Consider the following 22,493-nt stretch of genomic DNA (forward strand, 5'->3'; position numbering starts at 1 on the left):
ATTCTTCAATGGGAGCCTTAAAATTAAAATTAAAAAGAATGTGGACCTTAAATCCACATCCTCTTTTCCTCTCTTCAGAGCCCAGTACGGGATGGGGAAGAAGGTTTATTGAAAGCTCCAACCAAAATACAAATGGCGATGAATCCACAGGCTGTTCATGTAATGTCGTAAAACCAAGGAGGCTTTCTGCTTCAGACATTCAGGCTGATTTAAGAATGATTAAAATAATAGCTTACTACAAAGTGGTCCTAAACATTTTAGTGTTTGATTAAATTATATCAGTCATCTATCAATTTTATAGTATTATTATTCCCCAAAAAGAGGACTGGGAATTGATGACTGGATTTAGAACTTGGAGGTAGGTTGCGCACTGTGATGGGAATAGTTTGGGGAGACTGGAGGGTATGACTGGAGAGGACTGTAAGAAAATGGGCAGAGAATAGTCAGAGAATAGTTAGAGACATATATCTGTGTAAATATAGATGTATAGACACATTGATGGTGCTTTTGAGGGAGTTTACCACAGAGGCAAGCAGAGAAATGGATAAATATCAATGGCAGATGAGAGAAATAGGGTTAAGAGAAGCGTTCTTTTCCTGTTCCCCTTCCTCTTTCCTTTTCTCATTCTCTCCTTACTTCTCTTCCTTTTTCCTGATAAAGAACACATACTATTTTGTATGTTGATTGAAATTTCCCAGTAGATAATTATGCTGGTACTTGTATGTGATATCAGTAGATAATCATCAATCTGATAATTAAGTAATATACATCACAGCATTGTATATATTAGTGTATAAATTCATAAATATAAATATAAAGAACAAATTTACATAGACTCACATATGACTTATGTCTAGTACGAAGGCAGGTAAAGCATGTGGGTGAGGGTGCAGGGGTGGTGGTGGGAATCTGCAGGTATTCTTTTCTATTAATTTTTTTATTCAGAGAAATAACAGTATTCAGAAATATTTCCTAAAAACTATTTTAGACCTCCCCTCCTGAAACTTCTGTCACCTCCATCCTAATACTTTAGTATCCTAATACTTTAAGAGTATTAGTAATACTCCAACCTAAACCTTAAGAGCGAATGGATAAGGAAGGCAGGATATAATTGGTGCAAAACAATAACATCCTGTTTGAGGTTCATGGCCATAAATATAAAATGAGTCCAGCCGATGTGGTTAATTTTTTTCAGCATGTAGTAGTGAATTAGATTTTATCAGCATTGTATTTTTTTTGTCAAAGAATTCAACAAATCAAGAGAGGAGCATAGTAATTGAGGTGTATGTGAGGGGGAAATTATAATGATGGCCTATGGAATTCAGGCTGATAGGAAGGTAGAGTGGACTTTAGTGGGAGGGAAAGTGGAAAGATGGTTGGAAAAACAAGACTCAATTGTATGTTGTCTATAAGAAATGCACTTTAAATATACTTTCATACAAAACTAAACATTCTTACCATATGATCCAACCATCATGCTCCTTGGTAGCTACTCAAAGGAATACAACACTCAGTCCATACAAAACCTGCATACAGCTATTTACAGCAGTTTTGTTCCTATTTGCCACCTTTATAGTGACCAAGATGTCCTGAAATAGGGGAATGCATAAGTTGTGGTATATCCATCCAGACAATAGAATATTATTCAGCACTGAGAGAAACGAGCTATCAAGCCATGTAAAGACATTGAGAAGCCTGATGTGCACATTAGTGAATGAAAGAGGCTATGCCAACCATACCACGTTCTGAAAGAGACAAACTAGGGAAATAGGAAAATAAGCAGTGGGGTTCTGCAGGTTAAGGTTGGGGGGGAGGATTAAGGATTGCGTAGATGGAGCAAAAGGAACTTTTAGGGCAGTGAAACTAGTCCGTGTGCTAGTTTGGAGATGCACCTTTATACATATGTCTGAGCCTGTGGAATGTGCAGCACCAAGAGTGAGCCCTATTGCAAGCTGTCGTGCTTGGCTGGTGAGAATTTGTCAGTGGAGCCCCTTGAGAGGGCTGCAGGAAAGTGTGTCCTTTGGGGAGCCAGTCTTTAGAAAAAACAAGAAGGTGTCATCTATAGGAGGGGGGAGGGGTTTTGCTTCTGTGGGCCTGTGACATCCAGAGGCTGGGAATGGAGGATGTCTGGAGATGAAAAAAGGCAGGTATGAGGGTGGAGGGCAGGGCACCAGGAGTCCTGTGCAGAGCAGATGTCAGTCCTAAAGGGCAGCCCGTGAGCATGTAGCTTTTATGGCAACAATATTAGAAGGGGTCAAAATACTTCCACTGTATTATTGCAAAGCTCTGACACGATAAGGCAGGTGGGGCACATTGGGTGACACTGGGCACATTTCTTGGTCCCTTTCGGCTGAGAAAGGACGACATAGCCACCTCCCACACTGGGGCGCTTCCTCTGCATGTCTCGGACTCAGTAGATGAATGTGAAGACTGAATGCTGATTTAACACACATGACTGAATCTTTTATTAATTGTAACTGGAATCATTGGAATACTTTAACTGGAATCACTGGAATAATTGGTGGATGTGAAATACTGGGTAAGAACCTGAGCCTGGTGTTCATTATTGCAGATGGAAATTGAAAAGCTTCCATCCATGTTTCAGCTTTCCTGTAGATACTTAACTGTGTCATTAACCTTCACCTGTAATAAGCCCTTGCTCCAGAGCATCCTAAGAGAAAATATCCTTCAGTATGCAATCTCTGTGTATTACTATACACATCTGAGGAGGGTGGTGCAAGTCCTGTGTGCGAATCAGAGAGCTGCATTTCTTGCCTTGTTTCCCGGGGGATTTAGACAGCCTCTGGGTCCTCTGAAGTCCAGGGTTCTGTCTGAATCCTGGGATATAGGATTAGCCTAACCCCAGTGATCCCTTAGAGGCCTCACTGTTCACTGTGCCATAAGCCACCTGTTACCTCCTTGAGTTTATGATTTGCTCTTTGCAGGAGGCCTTCTTTATTCACCCCAAACTCAGCTCCTGCATTTCTCCAAAGGGTCTCTGTGTCCTGAATGTTGTGGGATTTGAGAATGAGGATTGTGTGTGAGCCATTGGTACTTTCTTAGTTTTTTGCTGAGGGCCTGATCAGTTTTGCATGAAGAGGATGATGGTTGTGCTTAGACTCTAGAATCAGGATACCTGGGTGCAGATCCCAGCTCTGCTGCATATTGGCTGTGTGATTTTGAGTGTACATTTAATCTGTGTGTTCTGCTTAGTCTGTATAGTGGAGTTGACAGTGCTGTCTATTTTATAGAGTTGTTGCCAGAAGAAACAAAATTAACTACAAGTTCATATAGTCTCTGACCAGTTTAGCCAGTATTTTGATGACCTGTGCCTTGTAGGTAGGCAGAGTGTAAGAGTAGATAATTTGTCTTTTTGTTGAGTGTTGATCTTTAAGAATCTGTTCTAACAAAACTGACACACTACTCATTGGATTCAGTTTTATTGCTTCACCCTGTATGGGTCTTCAGGTAGAAGTTGCAGGTAGCAGGGGAGAAGATTGGAGCAGAGGCCTGAATAATTTCCAGTGTAGGTGCAGGCCCCGGTGCTGAGCCTGGGGTTGCAGGTGACTGCCCGTCTCTTAGCCAGGCAGAGTGCACAGTGCCTCTGTTGACAACGTGGGTCCCAGCCTGGCCTTTGGTGTACTTAATTGGCAGCTACCAGCTTTGTAAGAGGGTCATTAACCTATCACCATTACACTCAAAGTCCCAGATGCTCTGCTTGTTGATTTTTTAACAAGATTCTTTTCAAGGGTTCAGAGGCTTGCCTAAGGAGGATCCAGGATGTCTTCCAAGGAAACAGAGTAGCAGCTTAAGTATTTAATTCACTAAATCAGCAGGCATATTTGGGCAGCCACTAGCTACCAGATACTAGGAGTTCAGACCTAAATAAAACACTTTTCTGGCCTTTGAGGAACTCACGTTCTGCCAGAGAGTAACAGATAAACATATAAGAAACAGAGGGAGACATAGTGCCTGGACAGAGTTGAGGCTTGCCTAGCTCTTGCCACTGAGTGACAGATACTGAGGACTTCAAGACGAGGAATACAGTAAGGCCTGAAGATGAGCTGCCTTACTGAAGATGAGGGTTGGGGGAGAGGGGAGGGGATAGGCATCCGGAGGGCAAGTGCAGAGGCCCAGCTGGGAGAGAACATCCAGGACGTGTACTGGGATGAACAGCAGCTACTTTAGCCATAACATGGTTGTGTGCATTAGTCCACATTTTACATCATTTCTCAAAGTGAACAGAAATACGCTTATGTGTCCAGAGAGGAATTCATGCCCACTCTTTGCACAGCTTCACCCACATTAGAGTTGCTGCCTGGTTCTCTCTCTCTGTGATCCTAGAAGACCCCTCCTCAGCTTTCTTCTTTCTGTTCTGGAACCACAGTGAACAGGGCCTGGAAGGCAGGTGTGCCTGTGGGGCCCTCCCTGACCCCACACTTCACATCTCATAGACGCCCCGAGAGGCTCAAGAACTCCTCACCATCTGCATACTCTGTTTTTTCCTCATTCCCCACCCCTCTCACACATTGCTCTATTGGCCACAGGTTGCTATCCAGGCCAGGTGACTGCTCCAGGCTGTGACTCAGGGTGTGAGACAGGTGAAGCAGCAGAGAAAGGGTCCCTCAGGAAGCTCCCTGGAAGCAGCCCCATTCTGTCCCCTGCCTTCCTACCCTGCCCTCACATGGCACTTGATTGTCTCAAACCACTCAAATGGAAGATCATGTTGCAGCATATGACTGTTACAGTTATTACTGCTGTCACCCTTTATTGCATGCTTCCTGCCTGTGTGCCAGGTCACACTTACTGAATTGTGGAGGATAAATTAGAGTTCCCTAATTCCGGAGATGGAGGAGGGGCATTTTCAGCTGAGGACATGACATGAGCAAAAGCATAGAGGCACAGAACCTACTCTATGATGCACTGTTGAGGAGAGGCAGAGATGAGTCTGGAGAGATAGGCGGGAGCAGGTCACGTGGGGTGGGGGCGTTTGTGTACCCTGACTGATAGGAGGTTTGGACTTCATTGCACAGGCCCTGAGGCGTCACCAGAGCTTTTTAAGGGGGACAGTGATGGGGTCTGCTGTGCTGGTGGGCCCCTCGCCTGTGGGGGATGGCCTCATTGGGGAGTGTCGTGGCCTAGAGTAGGTAGGAAGTTGTTGCCACCATCTGGCCAGGAACAGTGGTGGTAAGGATGCAGGGGTGGAAAGAGATTGGGGGGGTCGTTTTAAGTTTTAGTGCCAGCAGGATTGAAGGTAGAGGAGGAAGCAAGAGCTCAACATGTGGCATGCTTGGGACATTAAACGCTGGAATGAACGTCCCTGAGGTGTTAGTATCTGATGGGATCATAAGTGATCTTTCTTTTCTTCTTATACACAAATCTGTTTTTACATGAATCACACATTACCAGTATAGGCATGTCCTTTTGGTCAGACCTGAAGTTTTTTTCTACTTGATATCTGAAAACTTTTTTTTTAGTTTCATTTTTAAAGAGGATCCAAGCGAGCTTCAGAGCAAATGTGACTTATGCATGCCATTTGTACTATATATCGTGAAAACACTTCAAAGAGATATTAATTTAGGATTGGCATCACCAGATAATCTGCCCTTCCAGAGGATTATGTCATGACTCACTTGATTCTGGATTCAGGATAATAAATATTCATAGGACTTGTTTTGAAGATATAGTACCATGCATGTATAAAACTAACTTTTAAAATGTTGCTTGTGATTGCTGAAAATACCATTGATTAAGGGAAACTAATAACTACCTGGCAAAGGAGCAATTTGAAAAACGTGGAACCTGACAATTATGAAACAAGAAACAAAAGCCAAGTTAGGCCAATCAGCCCCTGTAATTTCTCAGATGAAATGAGCATACTGCATTTCTTTCCTTTTGCTGCCTCTGTCCATTGTGCTCCCAATGCACCTCTCTGCTACCTCTAACTGCCCTGCCTCTGCTCGAGACCACCTTGAAGGCAAGTCCAGAGTGGCTTTCTTGATGACTCGGGGAAACCCATGGGTGCAGTCTTGGCCTCCACTGCACTTTAGCCCTAGGGTCCAGGAGCACAGCACGATGCTGACTGTGTCTTTGCCATTTTCATAATTAGTCGGCATCATCCACTTGTATGCTTCAGCCCAGCACATGCCATAGTGAAGTCTAGGGTTTCACTGATGCTGCATAAAAAGACTTGGTACACATACTCCTAACTCAGAACTTGTGCCTGTAGGTAGCTGAGCACGTGGTGGTGTGTGGCTACCAAAGAATTGACCTAGGAGCGGAGAGGGGGTGTCCTCGGCTCTTGGAGATGGTCTTGGAGTCACGCTGACTGTGAGAGGTTTATTATCTTGTGCATAGAAAACTGCAGTGACTTTCTAAAAGTCCCGGAAGACACGCGCAAAAGATGAGAAGGTGATTGCATTTAAATAAGTTCAAATCTAATCAGGAAAATCAGATTCTAGTTTTTTGCTTTAAACTGATTTATCCACTGAATGTCTGAATAAAACACTTGAAAGTAGGCTTATGCCTATTTTGCAAAAATACCAAAAAGTGACTGAGTCCTTGACATGGCTTCATTTATCTCCTCAGCATCTACTGTCCCCTATATGCTGATGCTTCTCAGATTTTTACTTCCAGCCTCAAGCAGTTTGACAAGATGATTTAAATATTCAGTTGCCAAGTGGTCCTCTAGACGCATAAATCCCACAGATACTTCAGACTCTTCATGCTTAAATTGAACACGGAGGCCTTCCCAAAACAACCAAACCAGATCTTTTGCTCTTTGTTCCAGGAAATAGAGTCCCCACCCACTTGGCCTCCTGTGCTAGAAACTGGGTTCTTCTCTGTCTTGCCAGTTAGTTACCAGGCTCTTTGGATTCCAGAGTGTCTCATGTGTCTGAACCCTGTTCCCCATATTCCTAATTGTGCTTTTAATTTAAGTCCTCATGAATGAGTGTCCAGGCTTTTGAACTAGTCTCTCGATGGCCTGCTTACAACAGTTGCTCCTCCTTATATCCAGATGCCAAAACATCATCTCCTTGGTTAAAGAGCCATGGGATCAAATCTTAGCATCTTTATGACTGTACCTGAGCATACTTCATTAACGTTAGCCCCCTTCCCATAAATGCAGCTCCCTTGCAGCACCTGCCTGCCAAATAACACTGAGCCTTTTCTGCTTATGCGTGCTCTTGCCTCTACCTCTTTATGCCTCTTATTCTCCTTTTCATTTGCCAAGCTCTTACTGATCCTTCAAGAACCACTTCAAAATGTCTCTTGCAGAAAGTGATCGCTCACATTTCGGGGCAGCTCATTGCACTCTTCTCTCCATTCTCACAGCATTTTGCTCGCGCACTGCTCCTTGTAGGCCTCCCTACCACTTCAGTCTGTCTGTTGCTTGGGGAGAGGGTCTGGGTCTCTTTCATACTTGGGGCCCTCACTCCCAGCATGGGACGTGGGGAACAGAAGGAAGGCTGCTCTTTGCTGATACAGCGTTCAGGGGCACAGTCTCTTCCCTCATCTGCAAATGGAATAAGATGTTCTTAAGCTACAACTTGAGTGCTCTTTGTTGCAGTTGCTGCTTTGCAGTGGGAAACGCGATGGGGGATATAACAGTCATGGAGCAGATTGGCAAAGCAAGCCTCTTCTGGTTGCGCAGAAGTCCTTTCAACATTGCTGAAGGTATACAGGCTTATAAAAGGTGATCATACACCAATGGTATTGAGGTAGAAAGTCTAGAGGGTGGGATTGGAGTGGGGGACAAAGTTTGATGAGAACAGAGAAGGGGACATCATGACCATATGCCAAGAGACATTTGCATCAGCAAAGTATCTGTTACCATGGGCACAGTTATTCTGAGGCCACCACGGAGTTAGTTGTGTAATCAGGTCAATGGTGGTCTAGGCGTTCCCAGGCCTGCCCCACGATATGGGCTGTTCTCCGCAGGTAGTCAAGGAGTGCCCTGCTGAGACTTTTAGATATCATATAGGTTACAGTTGCCCATCAGTGGCCAGCTCTTAGGCACCCACAGTTGTTTATAAAATTGATCAGTAGCTATGGGAAACAGAAAGGGCTCGACCGGTGGGAGTCACCTGAGAGCAGGGAAATGGCTGAGCCAGGGCCACACAGTCTCTGTGCACCTGGGTCTCCTCTCTCACTGTCCTTTGCCTCCGCCTTTCTGCTTTGGGGGATTCACCTGTCAAGGTTCCACCCTAGCCCTACCCCAAAGAATTCTCTTTCCATATGCCATGTCCTGGGCGGAGTCTGACTGCAAGGCTATAAGCTAGTTGGTTTCTTCAACTGTTCTCTAAAATCTAACTATATGAGAGCACTCCTCAACTATTTAAGTGAAAAGAAGCATCTGCTATATGCTTACAATCTGGTTTGTAATTCTAGAGGTGCTATCACTAAAGGTAATGCATTCTTGTTATTTCTTTTCATCATAACTAAAAAAATTGTTTTTCCCTCTTCCTGCACCTTTCCTGGAGCTCATTTCCATGTTATGCTAAGATATCCATTTTAAGTGCATCAAACATCAAATTTCTGTTGTTTTAAGAGAAGGCTTTCCCTTCTCTTAAAATTTATACTTTCAAGTATGAACTTTAAGTAAAATTAATAATTACTAGAGAAGATAAATTCTTAACAGAAAGATCCTTGGACCCCAGTTTTCAGTGAATATATAGGAGAAGCTGGGCAACACTAGTAACTTAATGGGCAAAACTCTTCACCACGTCAACGCACAAAAGGCCAGGGGCTGCGCTGCGCTCCTGTGTGCAGACGGGAGTGCACTCCCGTAGGTCTGGGCCCAAGCCACTGCACTGTGAATGTGAAGTGTGTTGTGTTTCCAGGGAGTGTGTGTGTGTGTGTGTGTGTGTGTGTGTGTTTCAATGCTTAACTTTCAGTGGAGACTTTCTGAAGCTCAGAAGCATTTATCAGTCAACAGTTAGCAAGCCAAGAGAAAGAGGTCATTATTATTAATTTCACATCACATAGTGATGTGAAAGGCTATCATGCTAACAAGCATTTGGGAGCCCTTTTCTGTGAGAATTGATAGTATTTATAAAATTACAGCTTTAATTATTCTTGCATCCCTGTAATTTTAGGAATAAGTATACATCTTCAGTTTTCCTCAGCCGTACTCCCTACTACCTCTATCATAGGCAGAGTCTGTACCTAGCAAAAGAATATAGGGGTGACACACCATCTGGCTTTCCTGAGAACTGGGGAGGCACATGTGCCCCTTTGCTCAGGGGATGCTTGTCTTGAAAGAAAGCCTGCACCAGGATATTCAGGTTGATATGGCAGTTTCTTACCCCTCCACTGTGTTTGATCCTGTCCTAGGGTTGGTGCTGATCACATATTTATAAGTGGAAAAGAGAAAGATACTTAGTTCGTCCAACATCATTCAAGTGAAGTCTCTGAATAATGGAGTTGCCTTTTTTTTTTTTAAGCTTTGCAATTAAGTACAGTTCTCTCGGTTTTCTTGATTAGTACTAAATGGAACTACCTTGGATACAGAAGTTATAGTGGCATTTGCTATCTTCTTGTAATTATGTACTTGAAGGATAACAGAATATGCCAGACCAAAATATGCCACTTTGGCATATGCATTATTTTGAGCTAATGGCAAGGAGAAGAAGCAGACACAAGAAAGCTCTCTGCCCTCATGTATTTGGCCAAAAACCAGGATATAGATTTGTAAACAGTGCCATTTCCCTTTCTACAAAGGGTAACTCTAAATTGCCAGCACAGAGACTGCTGTGCCAGAGGAATCTTTGTTACAAACTGCTAAAAGTACCCTAACCTGCCATCAGTTTTCTAGAATTTTAAAGTTTTTTTCCTTTGTCTTGCCACTTCTCTAAAAATTTCTCGTTCTTTTCTTACATGCTACATAAGTAGCATGAGAAGTAAGCCCGACTTCTCACCATCCCCTTGAGTTACTCATCTCTAAGTTTCCCCATATGCTTGTGTGATAACATGTTAATACTCTTCTGTTTTTTTTCTTATGTATGTCTTTTAGCAATCTGATTTACAGGGTTTCATCTAGGATATCTAAGGATGACGATGGAATAAAAGAAAAGCCAGGACTTTTTAATCATTAAACAACCTAAAAACCAAACACGAAAATAATCCAATTACACAAAACAAACAAAAAATCTGTGCATAGGAAAAAATGGACTTCTATCTTTGTTAATAGGTCATAAAGCAAAATTCTAGAAACGGGACTCTGGAGGAATGGAACTAAATGGTCAGATAGAGCCATGAAATACAATAAAGTCCAAAGCACAAGCATGAGTATTTAGGTATTAGTACATGATCAAGGAGGCATCACACATTACTGGGGGCAGGTTAGATTATTTGACAGATGATACTAGGAAATTACTCACCAAATGGAGAAAAGCAAAAAAGAAAAAAAAGTGTTATAAACTCACCCTACATACAATCTACATACAAAAGTAGAGTCCATTAGTTATTGGACTATTTATTTAAAAGTCAGTAGTATAGATCTAAAAAAGTAATAGAAGAAAACAATAGATGTATAATATCTTTGTGACCTTGAGTAGGGAAAGATTTCTTAATAAGACAGATAGCACAAACCATGTAAAAATAAGAGGTTTTGTTTAATAAAAATTCGATAGACAAACTTGACATGTCGCTGGTTATTTGGAGGAAGTTATTTGTAATGTCTGAAATCGATAAGGAGCTAGTATTTAGAATGTCTGACAAACTCCTACAAGAAAACTTGACAATATTCCACAACAGAAATCCTATTCAAAAGCGAGTGTAGGAAGGATAAGAAGAGGCAGTTCACAGATGGGAGAAGCTCACATGCCTAAACAATATACAAAACACAGCCTCATTTGCAGTTAGAAGTGTAAGTTAAAACAACTTATTTCTCATACTGGCAAACATTATAAAGCAGGATAATACTTAGAGCAGGAAGCATGTGGCGAACCAAGCACCCCAAGCACAAGTTTCCTGGGGAGAGTGAGCTGTGTGAGGTGAAGTTAGCTATAGGCGTGTCTATAGCTCAAGAACACTTGGAGGATCCCAAGTGGGGGCAGGGACGTTTCTTGCAGCATCGCTTGTTGTAACAAGAAGTCAGAGGCAGAGGTGTCCATCACTGGGGAGGTGCACAGAATGGGCTCCTGGGCAGGGGCAGACGCCATCGATGGGGTTGTGACAGCGGTGTGGAGGGACCCCAAAAACATGGTGCCAAGTGACGAGAGTAGGAAAGAGAGCATTTCACACCCTATCCCTTTTATGGAATTTGTAAGGCACATACATATATGGGTATATTTCCCATTAAATTATAAACTCTCAATGTCAGAACTCACCAAGTTTGGATGAATCTCTAAGTATTCTCAGTCTTTAGAACTTTGTACATGGTAGGTACAAAGTAGTTCTTGAATGCATGTGCATGTGTGTATATATATGTGTGTGGTGCATTGAAATGGATGCTTTTGTGGGGTAGAGAGAGTGGGGTGGTAATAGTTAAGGAGGGGAACAAAAATACTCTGATAATGTTCTATCAACTGAGTCACAGTATTAATTCAAATTTGTTGCCCTAGGAAACTCATTTATCCACCTAGACTCAATGTTTAACAGGGAGGATTTTGGGCAGCCAAAAAAAGCTTTACTTGTCTCTGGTGTGGCATTTTCAACATTCAGTGCCTTAGAGGACAGTAGATACAGAACAGGTCTACTTGATTTATGCTAAAGTGAGCTCCACTGAACAAAAATCAGATCTCAGATTTAGCCATTTTTCTCTTCTTCATGAAAACACTACATGGCCCATGTAGCAAAAAGAGGGAGAAAGATAGTCTTAGAATCTGCAAAGTGCAGTGGAAAGAGTAAAGTCCAGTGGAATCCTTTCTAGTCGCGGGCTATTACTTCTGAGCCCACTTTCCAGTACCTCCATTTTGAAGAGCTCTGTGCCCGGGACCTCCCAGTGCTGAGATTCTGTGGTTGCAGACCACTCTCTGCCCCACCCTCCCGGATGTGCCGGCCACAGTAGGTGTGGGTGCACTGCTAGTGAAACACTCACCATTGTGTTGGTGGTATGTGTTGGTGGTGTGTGCAGTGTGCTGGATTAATGTTGCCCCATTATGATGAATTCATACAGCATTGTAACATTTTTCTGGAGAAAAACCCTGTGCTTTCATCATTTCCATTTGATTTAATTTGTGCTATTACTCATTTACTAGCATTCTCTGTAAAATGTAAAATGAACTGTCACCATTTCTCCTTATCTCTGATATTTCAGACTGATAGTTATACTTGTATAGGAAATTATTTTTTCCATTTTTTTGTGTGTATAGTGATGAATCTTTTCCACAGAGATATTTTATTCAAAAAATAATCTCTGTCTGTATTTGGCAGGAGCTCGGCTTGCCCATTTCCTCCTCCCACTCTTTTGCTCCTCTCCTCTATCTGTCATGCCCACATCACTGCTTTTCACGATGATATTTGAGCAATACTCTCGGCTTATTCAGTTTCAGTGGCCTGCATTTTTCCAATTGGAAAATATTCCCTTGGCCTATTTTTAACCATGTAGCACACCCATACAGCAGGAAGTTGGTCTGGTTCTGAAAAGATCTGGGAGGAAAGTGCTTAGCAGAAATCAGTGAGACCCTCTGAATAGGTGCTGAATTGTAAGGCTGTGTTTTACTGGGGAGAAAAATTGCCGTGCTGAACATCCAGCGGGTTCCATGAAGAAAGCAGGCTGTGCACTGAGCTCTTTGGGGAGAATGGATAGTGCTCAGTATGGTCAGGCTCTTCTACATCCCTCATCTCATTTCTAATCCTCACCAACAGCTTGTGAGATTATTGTTCTCTCACTCTTCACGCACCTAGTATGTGCCAGGACCTTCTGGCTATTTACTGGGGTATAGCATAGAAAGTTCAGCAGCTGGGTGAAAGGTACCTCATAGACTGAGGCACACACAAGTACCTGTGTGTGAGTGGGGAAAACAAGCGTTCTATTTTATACATGTTACAATTCAAAAACCTATTCCACCCTACCCCATTTTTTCTGATAGGAAAACTAACTTCCAGTCAGTGGCCAAGATTGCGTGGTTCATAGGAGAGAGAGTTCGCACCGGATCCCAGTGACTCCAGAGCCACGCTCTTTGCTTTCTTCTTCATAAGCTTGCCTTGAGGGGATGGAGTGTGGCTGTCTCACCTGTCCTCTTCTAGCAAGGTGGCTTTCTTTGTCTCACCCAAACACCTGGCATTGCTGTTCACCTTCTCCTTGTGCTCCTGGCATAACTCTAGAGAGGAACATCATCTAACTTTAGGCATTATTTGTGACCCAGTGTCAAAATTGTCACTGAAGGATGTATTCATTAACTCATTTTCTGTGATGAGTCACTAAAAAATACTTTGGTGAAAGTCTCCTCCAGACTTAGGTAAAACCCCTGAAAAAGATAAAGCTACATGGGCAGAAGGAACTTTGTTCCCTTTTCCTGAGATAAATCAGTCCCTGGAGCTTGCTATCAGGGGTGTGAGGATGACCCCACCCCAGGGTGCTGGCCCTGGCCCTGCTGTCCAGCCAGTGCCTGTCCCATCCCAGCTCGTCTCTGACATCTAGCTCCTTGCGCTGCGTGCTGCCTTCTGCATCAGCTGCTCAGCAGAGGGCATAGGGACACGGGCGGGTCCCGGAGGGGACCGGGCTCAGAGCTCGGTGTGAGGATTAGAGGAGTTTCCTGCTACATTTTCTTTAAGCACACATACACAAACTTGTTTTTGAGGTCTGCATGCGTCACAGCTTAAGAAAAATTTCCCAGTGGAAACAGAAACAGTTTTCAAGTATTTCCTGCACGTTAACTAGTATTTGTTTATACTACCAGTTGCGCTTTCAAACTTTGAGGAAATATATTTTCTTAGGGTGTTGGCCTATAAAATTTAAAGCTTCTAAACATATTCAAAGTATATGAGAAACAGGTGTGGATACAGATTCCACTGGAGGCTTATTCAGCCCGAGGGCCAGATAGGCCTTTCTCAAGCTTCTTGCCTCCCAGACTCCAGAAAGGCAGAGTTAGGTGTGTTCCTGCCACAATACAAAATCGCTCCTCCCTTTTCTCCTCTCTCCTTCCCCCTTCCTTTTTGATAAGTTTGCAAGCAGATTACAGACTGTCATCTCAACATCTTTACCTTCCACAATGGGATCTCACTGGAGATCATAGCAGGTGGCAAATTGGTCTGATTTATCATTATTTGCATTTTTAATTTGTGGTATTTTAGGCCCAGAGAATATTTTTATGGGTCTTAAAATGGCATCACAAACATGAATGCATAATGCTCTATTTATTTTTGGTAATACTTGTGGTTAAAGCCCACTGACAAATAGAAAAGCCATCCACACGTTAAGCAGGTTGAAGTGACAGCGTTCTAGGTTTCCTGCCCCCCCCACTCTTCCCCTCTGTGATCTGTAAGAATAAATTGCTTATGATTGAAACACAATCAGCAGCCACCATGCTGATGTTTTATCAACAGGAAAAGCCTTCTCAGTTATAGCTGTTGTTATTCATAATGTTGGAATCTTAAATAACTAAGATGAAGTCTGTGTTTGTTCAGCTCCCAGCTCCCTGACTTGGGAACATTGAGTACTTTGAAATTTAAGCTACAGATGAAGGTGAGAAAGCAAGAGGGATTCCACAAGCCCCACTGCTTTCTCTTTCCTTTCAAAGCTCTAAGCCTCACATTATCCTCAAGCTGTCCTTTCCTGTCCTTCCCACCTCCGCCAGGCCGTGCCGCTGGCATAGCTCCTAATTAGAAGAAAGATCAATATCTGCTATTCTTTTGAAACAGTAACTCTGCACATGGATGACATACTTAGAATGGGAAGACACCAACAAGATCAAGGGAACCTAAGAAATTTATCTGCAGGCTGCATAACAAGGAAAGCCAAGTAGACTAACTCAAGAGAAATGTTGACACCTCATTGTGCTTTTGCTGGCAGAAGCTGTAACACAACTGAGATAGACAAATTCCTTACATTTACATGGTATTCTGGGCATTTCTCTTACAGAGAGAGGCCAGTCTATCAGGATAAAATGTCTCTAAAGAATCCATCCCACACTGATCTTCCCCTCTCTGTGTCTTGTGGAGGTAAGGCAGCCAGCTCTGTGTGGGTTGTGCCCCCAGCCCGCGGGTGTCATGCCCAGAAGACCATGCCCTTGGAGGTCTAATGGTCATCGGTGCCAGCCAGCATGCAGAGTATGTTCATATTTGTTGGTCTTATCCCCCCAACCACCTTGCAGCCTCTTTAAAGCTTCTGCATTTCACTATGTACATTGAAGGCCTCAATTAAATCCATATTGGTTGGAAGAGTTTAATCTATAGATTAAAGCTGCTCCTTACTTCATCAATTGAAATGATGATTCGTTTAGGATTTTCTTCATTATCTTCATCGGTGCTTAGTAGATTATTAGGTACCATTCAAGGCACTCAGGGGCTACATGAAGTTTTAATATCTTCCTAGACACAAGAACATTAGCGAGACATAAGAAAATCCTTCAACAGCTACAGGATTTTTACACCAGAAATAATGACTTGCTAGCAAATACTTGACTCCAGCCACGATTTACTGAAGACCTTGACACTGGCTGTACTTCTTGCTAATGACTGGACTCTGTTCTAATGACTTCAAAAACAATAGCCTGGGCAATTGAATCTATGTTTTCATGCAGGATGTTCCCTAGTAAGCAAGATTCACTCCCAGAACGAGTGTTTGAGAGCATCCAAGGATGGCATACAACATTTCTAAAGAGAACCTGGTAGCTTTTTTACACAGCTGAGGAAACTGGGTCATTTCTATAATACCTGTCTACAGACAGCAACAACTCAAGTTAAAGCAGAAAAGACAATCTTAAGGAGTGAATTTGGAATAGAGACAATTGTTCTTTCATGTGTTATTACAGATTGACTTTCCTTTTGCTAAACTGCTCTCTTTTCTGAAAAGATCTGTAATGTCAGCAGAGCACATACAAGGATAGTTAAATAAGTAATAAAGTCCTAGAAGAATGCTTATGTTAATGTATAATGCGCCCTTTGTCGACAATCTGAAAGACATTATTTCAAACAAAGGTAACTAGGGGAATGTTAATAGCCAGTGCCTGTATTTATGTTAACTCTCATTCTGAGCAAATTGCTTGCATTGTAGGGAGGATCTGTCATCATGTTAGTGGTGTTCTTAATTGTCCAGGATTTTCATAATTTAATTTTTAAATCAAAATATCACAGTAGATATTTTCAACGAACTGCTTTTAGATAGCATGTGTACTAAAATATGCTAGACTTTGGGTTTTAGTAAAGGAAACAAATGCCTTCGATATAATTCCAAATGCAAGTTTAGTATCACTTTATTTAGTAAGGCTGGCATGCTTTCAGAGTCCAGATAAGTACAGAGTTGTGCAATTATCCAGATAATCTGATCCAAAAATCATTTTTTGCTTGAATTGTTTTATTTTTCCCTTGGCCAGAAATGCCTAAATTAATTGGCTTAGCCATTTCTTTCATGTGGCCTGTGGAGATTCAGTCTGAAGTCCAGCAGCAAGCAAAGTGCCACCAAGTTGTTTTTGGGGATAGCAGTGACTTTCATGTGGGCTTATTGTATATAAAGAAGGAACAAAGAGGCGATAGCGACATTGCTTGGGAGCGTCTTTGGGTTACTGCAACATCTATGTCCACCTTTTTTAATCGTTGTGGGATTTAGGGACATGGCTCCATTTCAGTAGATGGCTCCAAGATGGGGGACAGATGCAAAAGGACTAATTTTAGGGTTCTTCATCTGTCCACCATATGCAATGCCCTATAGGTTCTTGTATGCCGGGTCCATATCTCCCTGGCTGTGGGTGATCCAGTTCCTATAGAGAAGCCACCAGGGCATCATGTTCCCCTTTCAGGTTCTAGTGCCAGACATTCCAAATTCTCTAAAAGTCAATTACCTATGAGTCAAATAAGTCTCCAGAATCCTAGCTCTTATCACTGTAGCCCCCTAATCACCAAAGCTCAGCGACCTCCATCTCCTGTAGGAGATAAGTAGATAAGTATATAAGTAGAACTCAGCCTGTCATGTAGGGTCCTCTGAGCATCCCTCCTGTGTGTCTCTACAGGCAGTCTAGTTTAGGCACATGGCGCTTTTCAGCGGTCCCCTCCCTGCTGTGGGCCATTCTGGGCCTGATCTCCACTCATCTCCTTCAAACACCCATCTCTCTCTTCCCTCTGATTCAGTGACTCCCCCTCAGAAAGGTCCAGCCCAACTCCATTTTCTCTGTTGAGCTCTTCCTAAGCCATACGTGCCCAAGGGTCTTCCTTACCACCCAATTGTGTGCTGCTCAACAGCGTCATTTGTGCTGACGTCTTGCTTAGAATGAGACCTTTCTACTTCCAGGTCTCATCTTTTCTAAGCTCCATTGTTAGTCTTGGATGTGGCACCTCTTTATATGTGTCGGGCATCATGATGTCTGGTTGAATAGCAGGATGAGAAATAAGCAGCCCAGCTGTGAATTCTTCTCTTGTAGCCTCTCTCTCAGCAGTTGAGAATCCCTCCATTACTAAGCTACGGATTAGTGAAACTCTGAGAACCCCAACACATGGACAGGGCCTCTGATTTGCAATTTTCCAGAATGGCTAAGACTGGCTCTGGGTTCTGAGTGCCTAGGTAAGAACAATAGTTCCCTCACTTGGTGATGATATGACATTTCTACCTCAGGACTGTCATATAAATGGGAGTAATAATGATTCTGCTCCCCCCGTCATTGGTTATCGAGGGGATTAAACAGCTTCGTATAGGAAATAATTAGTACTTGGCACACAATAAGTTTCGACTTGATATGCCTCTTCATTGTAGTTGACCACTGAATCAAAGGAATAGCACCCATTCTCTATCAGGAGGGAAAGCCTCTGACAATAAAAGCACAGAGTTGCTCACCACTAAATAATGGACTGTGGATGAGTTTCTATCCTCTGAGCCAGCCTGGTTTATCTAGTTGTTCTCAATGGCCGAACTGCAGACCTTGCCTGAGGCCCAAGTACTGGGTGACAAGCTCAATTCTACAGGGAGTTTTATTTTCATTTCATTACTTCCTCACAGCCCTTAGACAGGAGAGTAGCAGTGGTTTGACAAATTGAAAGACTGTGGCCAACTCTTTCTAGCAACTGGTACAAGATAGTCCAGGATGGTATAAAGCTGGAGCATAACAAATCAAAACCATGCAAGTGAGTTAAAGCAAGAAATCCAAGACCGGGCCAGGAAACAACCACAGGCATCCTAGACACTGGTGAGCTCCCTGGGGCTGAGCTGAGACATTTACTAGAGCCACAGCATAATCCTGCAAGTGTGTTACTTGTCTTTGGACTATGGTTTTGTGCTTAAATCACCTCTTAATCCTGATTATGGGATTTCAAATATCCCACCTAATGATTGCCTTTTCCTCAGGCCGACATCTAACACAGATTGAGGAAGTTCCCCTCTTCCCAGTAAGCCTCAAAACAAGACCTTTCTCAGAGCTGTAGACAACCCATCTGGCCTCTGGACACAACTAGAGGAACCAATGGACAGTCGCCTGCAGAGCAGTAAGTAGAGAGTTACCTTGAATTCAGTCTCAATGTTGGCTAGTCTGGCTAACTCGTTGCTTAGCTCCAGCGCAGTGAGGACAGGGTCTTCGCTGGACAGGGACAGGTAGGCGGCGCTCGCCAGCCCCTTGTAGGCATTCATACGTGAGCGCGAGTGGCTGAAGGAGTCCTTCCGCTGCTTCTCGGTGCACTCGTTGCACTTGCAGAAGTAGTCGTGGGGTCGCTCAATGCGGGCCCCCTTGAGCAGGAGTATGTGCACGATCTCATACTCCTGGCAGTGGGCCGCCAGGATGATGGGGGTGATGTCGTGGGAGAAGCGCGTGCCATCCTCGTCGTAGGCATAGAAGTCATCATCACGCAGCTCCTGCTCCAGCGGACTGAGCGTCAGGCGCTGGCCCTGTGCGAAGGCAGGGTGGTTGAGGATGGCCTCCACAATGCGCACGTAACCCTTGCTGATGGCCAGCAGCAGAGCGTCCCCCACTCGCGCCAAGTTCTCCTTCTTGAGCAGCAGCTCGGTGACCTCCAGGTGCTCGTTGCCCACGGCCAGTTGCAACGCGTTCTGCCCCATGTAGTCCACGCAGTTGAAGTTGAGGGTCTTGGACTCCTCCAGCATTTTCCTGACCACGGGGATGTTGCCATACTCGGCCGAGTCCAGGAATCGCTCTTCCTCAGCGGTCAGGCTGGTGCCCTTCTCATTGAACATGTAGGCGGGACCCCGGATGGCCTGGCGCCGCCCCTTCTCCCTCAGTGTGGTGTGCCTGCGCTGCATGTTTTTGAAGGTGCTGTTCCCCAACCTGTGGGCAGCAAGGCAAATACGTTTTGTTTAAACTTCCCATTTGGGCTTTGGGCTTCCCAGGGGCAGAGCAGATATAAAAGCAAATGCCATGATGGGAAAGTATGTCATTGTATTAGAACTCAGTTTATTACTAAGAGCAGCTGAATAACCAGAACTATTACTATTTAAATGGGAAAATATCGACTTAGTTACTTAGCATCCAAACCCTTAGGGGCCCAGTAGTGGTGGGAGAGTGTGAGTTTGGGTGGTAGTAAGGGGTGATGGAGCTGGGGGATGTGGGGTAGTGGTGTGGCTGAAAGAGACAAGGAATTTTGGTTTTATTTCCATTTGTGCAAAGTGGAGCAAGTTACTAAACTTTTCCATGCCATAGGACAAGCTTCCCTGCGCTTGATCTGTACAATGTGGGTAACTCTTTGTGTGCCATAGGGCCCATGGGGGTAAGGAATGTAGTAACACGATTGTAGAGAGCCCTCAAGTCAGCTTTGGTTTTATTCTGTGCCTTAGGAATGGCCGCCGTGAATGTTGCTGCTTCAGCTCAGATATATATTCCCAGGTCACCCGCCAGATGACAGAACTCCAGCAGCATGGCCATGCTCTCTGTTTCTACACCCAGTGCTCTACCTGGGCACTGTGCCTTCTTTTTGGTCCCTATGCAGTCCAAGGCCCTATAAGATGTGACAGGGACTCGAGGCCACTAATTTGGGTTCACTACTAATCTGTTGTACTTTCCTATTCTGTCATGGTGTAGAGGCTAATACCAATACTTCCAGCAAAAGCAGGAAGTATTTATTAAATACCTATCCTGAATCAGGTACTATGCTATGAAGTTAACACATTTTTTGCTTGTGTAATTCTTGGAGTAACCCTATGAGTGCGACACTGTTATTTGCTGTCCCAGATGAAGTACTGGCACAAGTGGGGCTGAGAGGCTTAAAAGCCAGGAGGCCTAGGATGCTGGCTCTACCATTTGCCAGCCTTGTGCCCTAAGGCAAGTTACCTAACCTTTTCTTTGCCAGGGTTTGAAAATGGTAAATAACCATGGGAGTGTAATTTGAACTTGACTCAGGAGACTGCCTCTCTGACTTAGCCTGAAACCTGGAGCAGGTTCCTACACATATTTTCATGGTAAAACAGAGGGACTGTCTGTAAAACAGAGTGGCTAATGCTCTACAAACTTGAACATCTTAAAATCTCATCATTCTCCAGTTGGGCCTCCCCAAATTTTCTATTCTCCTTTTCACAATATTACAATATATCCAGATGGCATATATTTCTGTCCTAAAGAACAAGTACTTGTAACTTGTTCTTACAGCACATTTTAAGTTATTGTCCGAGTTTCCAAATATTCCTTTTTTGTTATTGGTCATGTCTCCATGCATTCAGAATACTTAAGCCATTTGTAAAAAGTAAAATTATCACAGAGGAAAATGTTAAATTGAACCTGGAGTTTTGAGATTTTTAAAAAAAAGTGTTAGGAGAAGCTGCTAAGCTGTTCAGAGGAGCCACTTCATCTGCAAAATGTAAAAGGAATAATTATGGGCAATTCCTTCAAAAGGCAACTGTGGGTGATAAATCTTCTCAGATCTGCACTCCTCTAGGAAGAGCACCAGAACTGCCATCCACTTTTCTAAAGTGCACTTTGATAGAAGATTGCAGGGGAAAAGATGCTTAGGATTCAAGTTCATTGTGAGCTCATTTCTCTCAACCGTGTCTCATTCCAGGGAGAGTGGCTGCTCGTTGATGCTGAAGACAGAGCATAGGTTGGGATCCCAACAGAGACCTTTGGGGAGAGGGACTCAGTGAGAGGGTGCAGGCATTTTTTAGGGTTCTCTGAAGGAGAGGAGTTGACTGAGTTGAAATCTAAGCTTTGTTTCGGAGGGTGTTATGAACTTAGTTTTAAAGTTTGCCATCTGGACACACGCACACAGATGGGAGTTGCGCTCGCAAAAGACTAATAGTTTTCTTCATGGAATTACTTGACCTGCCCTACGATGAGGCTTTCCCCTTCTCAGGAGCACCTCTATGGACGTAGCCATCACAGTTCAACCCAAGAGCGAGCAGTGTGTCATAGGAAACAGCAACTGTTCTGGAAGGAGGGGTACTTGAGCTCAATTCCACACTACTTTTCCATTACAAAGCCCTGCTCAAGAGGGAGAGAGGTCAGACTCCAAGGTCAAGGGTATACCACTGTTACACTGCAACAAGCCACAAGAGATTAGCTCAAATATAACTGCTGGACCGAGTCAGAGCAGAGAAACATTTCACAAGGAACCTATAAGTACCCAATCTAAATTCAGAGTCCATGTGAATAGCATAGATATGCTGCAGCCTACAAAGTTAAATGATATCAGTGCACTGTTTGTTCATTTCCTTGTTAAACAAGCAAATATGAAAGAGTGGGTATAAACATTCTAATTTTTAGGTGGAGAAACTGAGGTAGATGAAGGGAAAAACTTTAGGACAAGTCATTTCTGTGAAAGGATAGTCTCATTTAAATCTTGACGTTTCTATAATATTACATTTTATATAAAAATAAAGTATGTGTATAGCTAGCTAGTACATGTCGAAGTTAAAATGTGCTCACCACTTGACATGCATTTTTCTGAATGACCTTGAAAGCAGACACCCAGATGTACTGAGAAATAAACAAGTCTCTCTTTCCCAGCCTTTGAAACCTTAACTGTGAGATATATTTGGATGCTCACAAAATTGTCAGTTCTGATTCCTTCCTCTCAAAATTTTGCACTGATGAAATGCTCTGGGTCTTCAAGCCATGTGTCAATGCCAGCATATTAGTGGGACATGCAACTCAGTGAGATTTCATGCAGCATGCAGGGGTTCACAGCAAACCCCGGAGCCACATGAATAGGTTCAGAGGTTGATGGAGCCTTTTAACCTCACTGGAAGCTTCTTATTCACTCTGATCCCCCTCTTTGTCCTCATAGCACAATAATGATGCCTTTTAAACATGTGGTTTCAGCTTTGTTAAGCTATAATTGACTAATTGTAAGGCATTTAAAGTCTACATTGTGAAATGGTTCCCACCATCTAGTTGACTAACAGCCAACCCACACATCTTTACCATTTTTGGAGGTCATTTAAATTCTACCCTCATAGTAAA

The 22,493-nt window shown here is 43.3% G+C and overlaps 1 protein-coding gene across 2 annotated transcripts in view; it reads right to left on the bottom strand.

Annotated features, from left to right (window-relative positions):
- Positions 1 to 22,493, bottom strand: part of TRPC7 (transient receptor potential cation channel, subfamily C, member 7) — a 112,650-nt gene that overhangs the window by 85,532 nt on the left and 4,625 nt on the right. For both annotated transcript variants that reach the window (XM_004686751.2, XM_012727687.1), the window contains exon 2: positions 18,593 to 19,370. In XM_004686751.2, the coding sequence (XP_004686808.1) occupies positions 18,593 to 19,370 (778 nt within the window). The remainder of the gene's footprint in view (positions 1 to 18,592; positions 19,371 to 22,493) is intronic.

The sequence above is a fragment of the Condylura cristata genome, unplaced genomic scaffold, assembly GCF_000260355.1.
Source record: "Condylura cristata isolate star-nosed mole 26May11 unplaced genomic scaffold, ConCri1.0 scaffold00021, whole genome shotgun sequence".
NCBI lineage: Eukaryota > Metazoa > Chordata > Mammalia > Eulipotyphla > Talpidae > Condylura > Condylura cristata.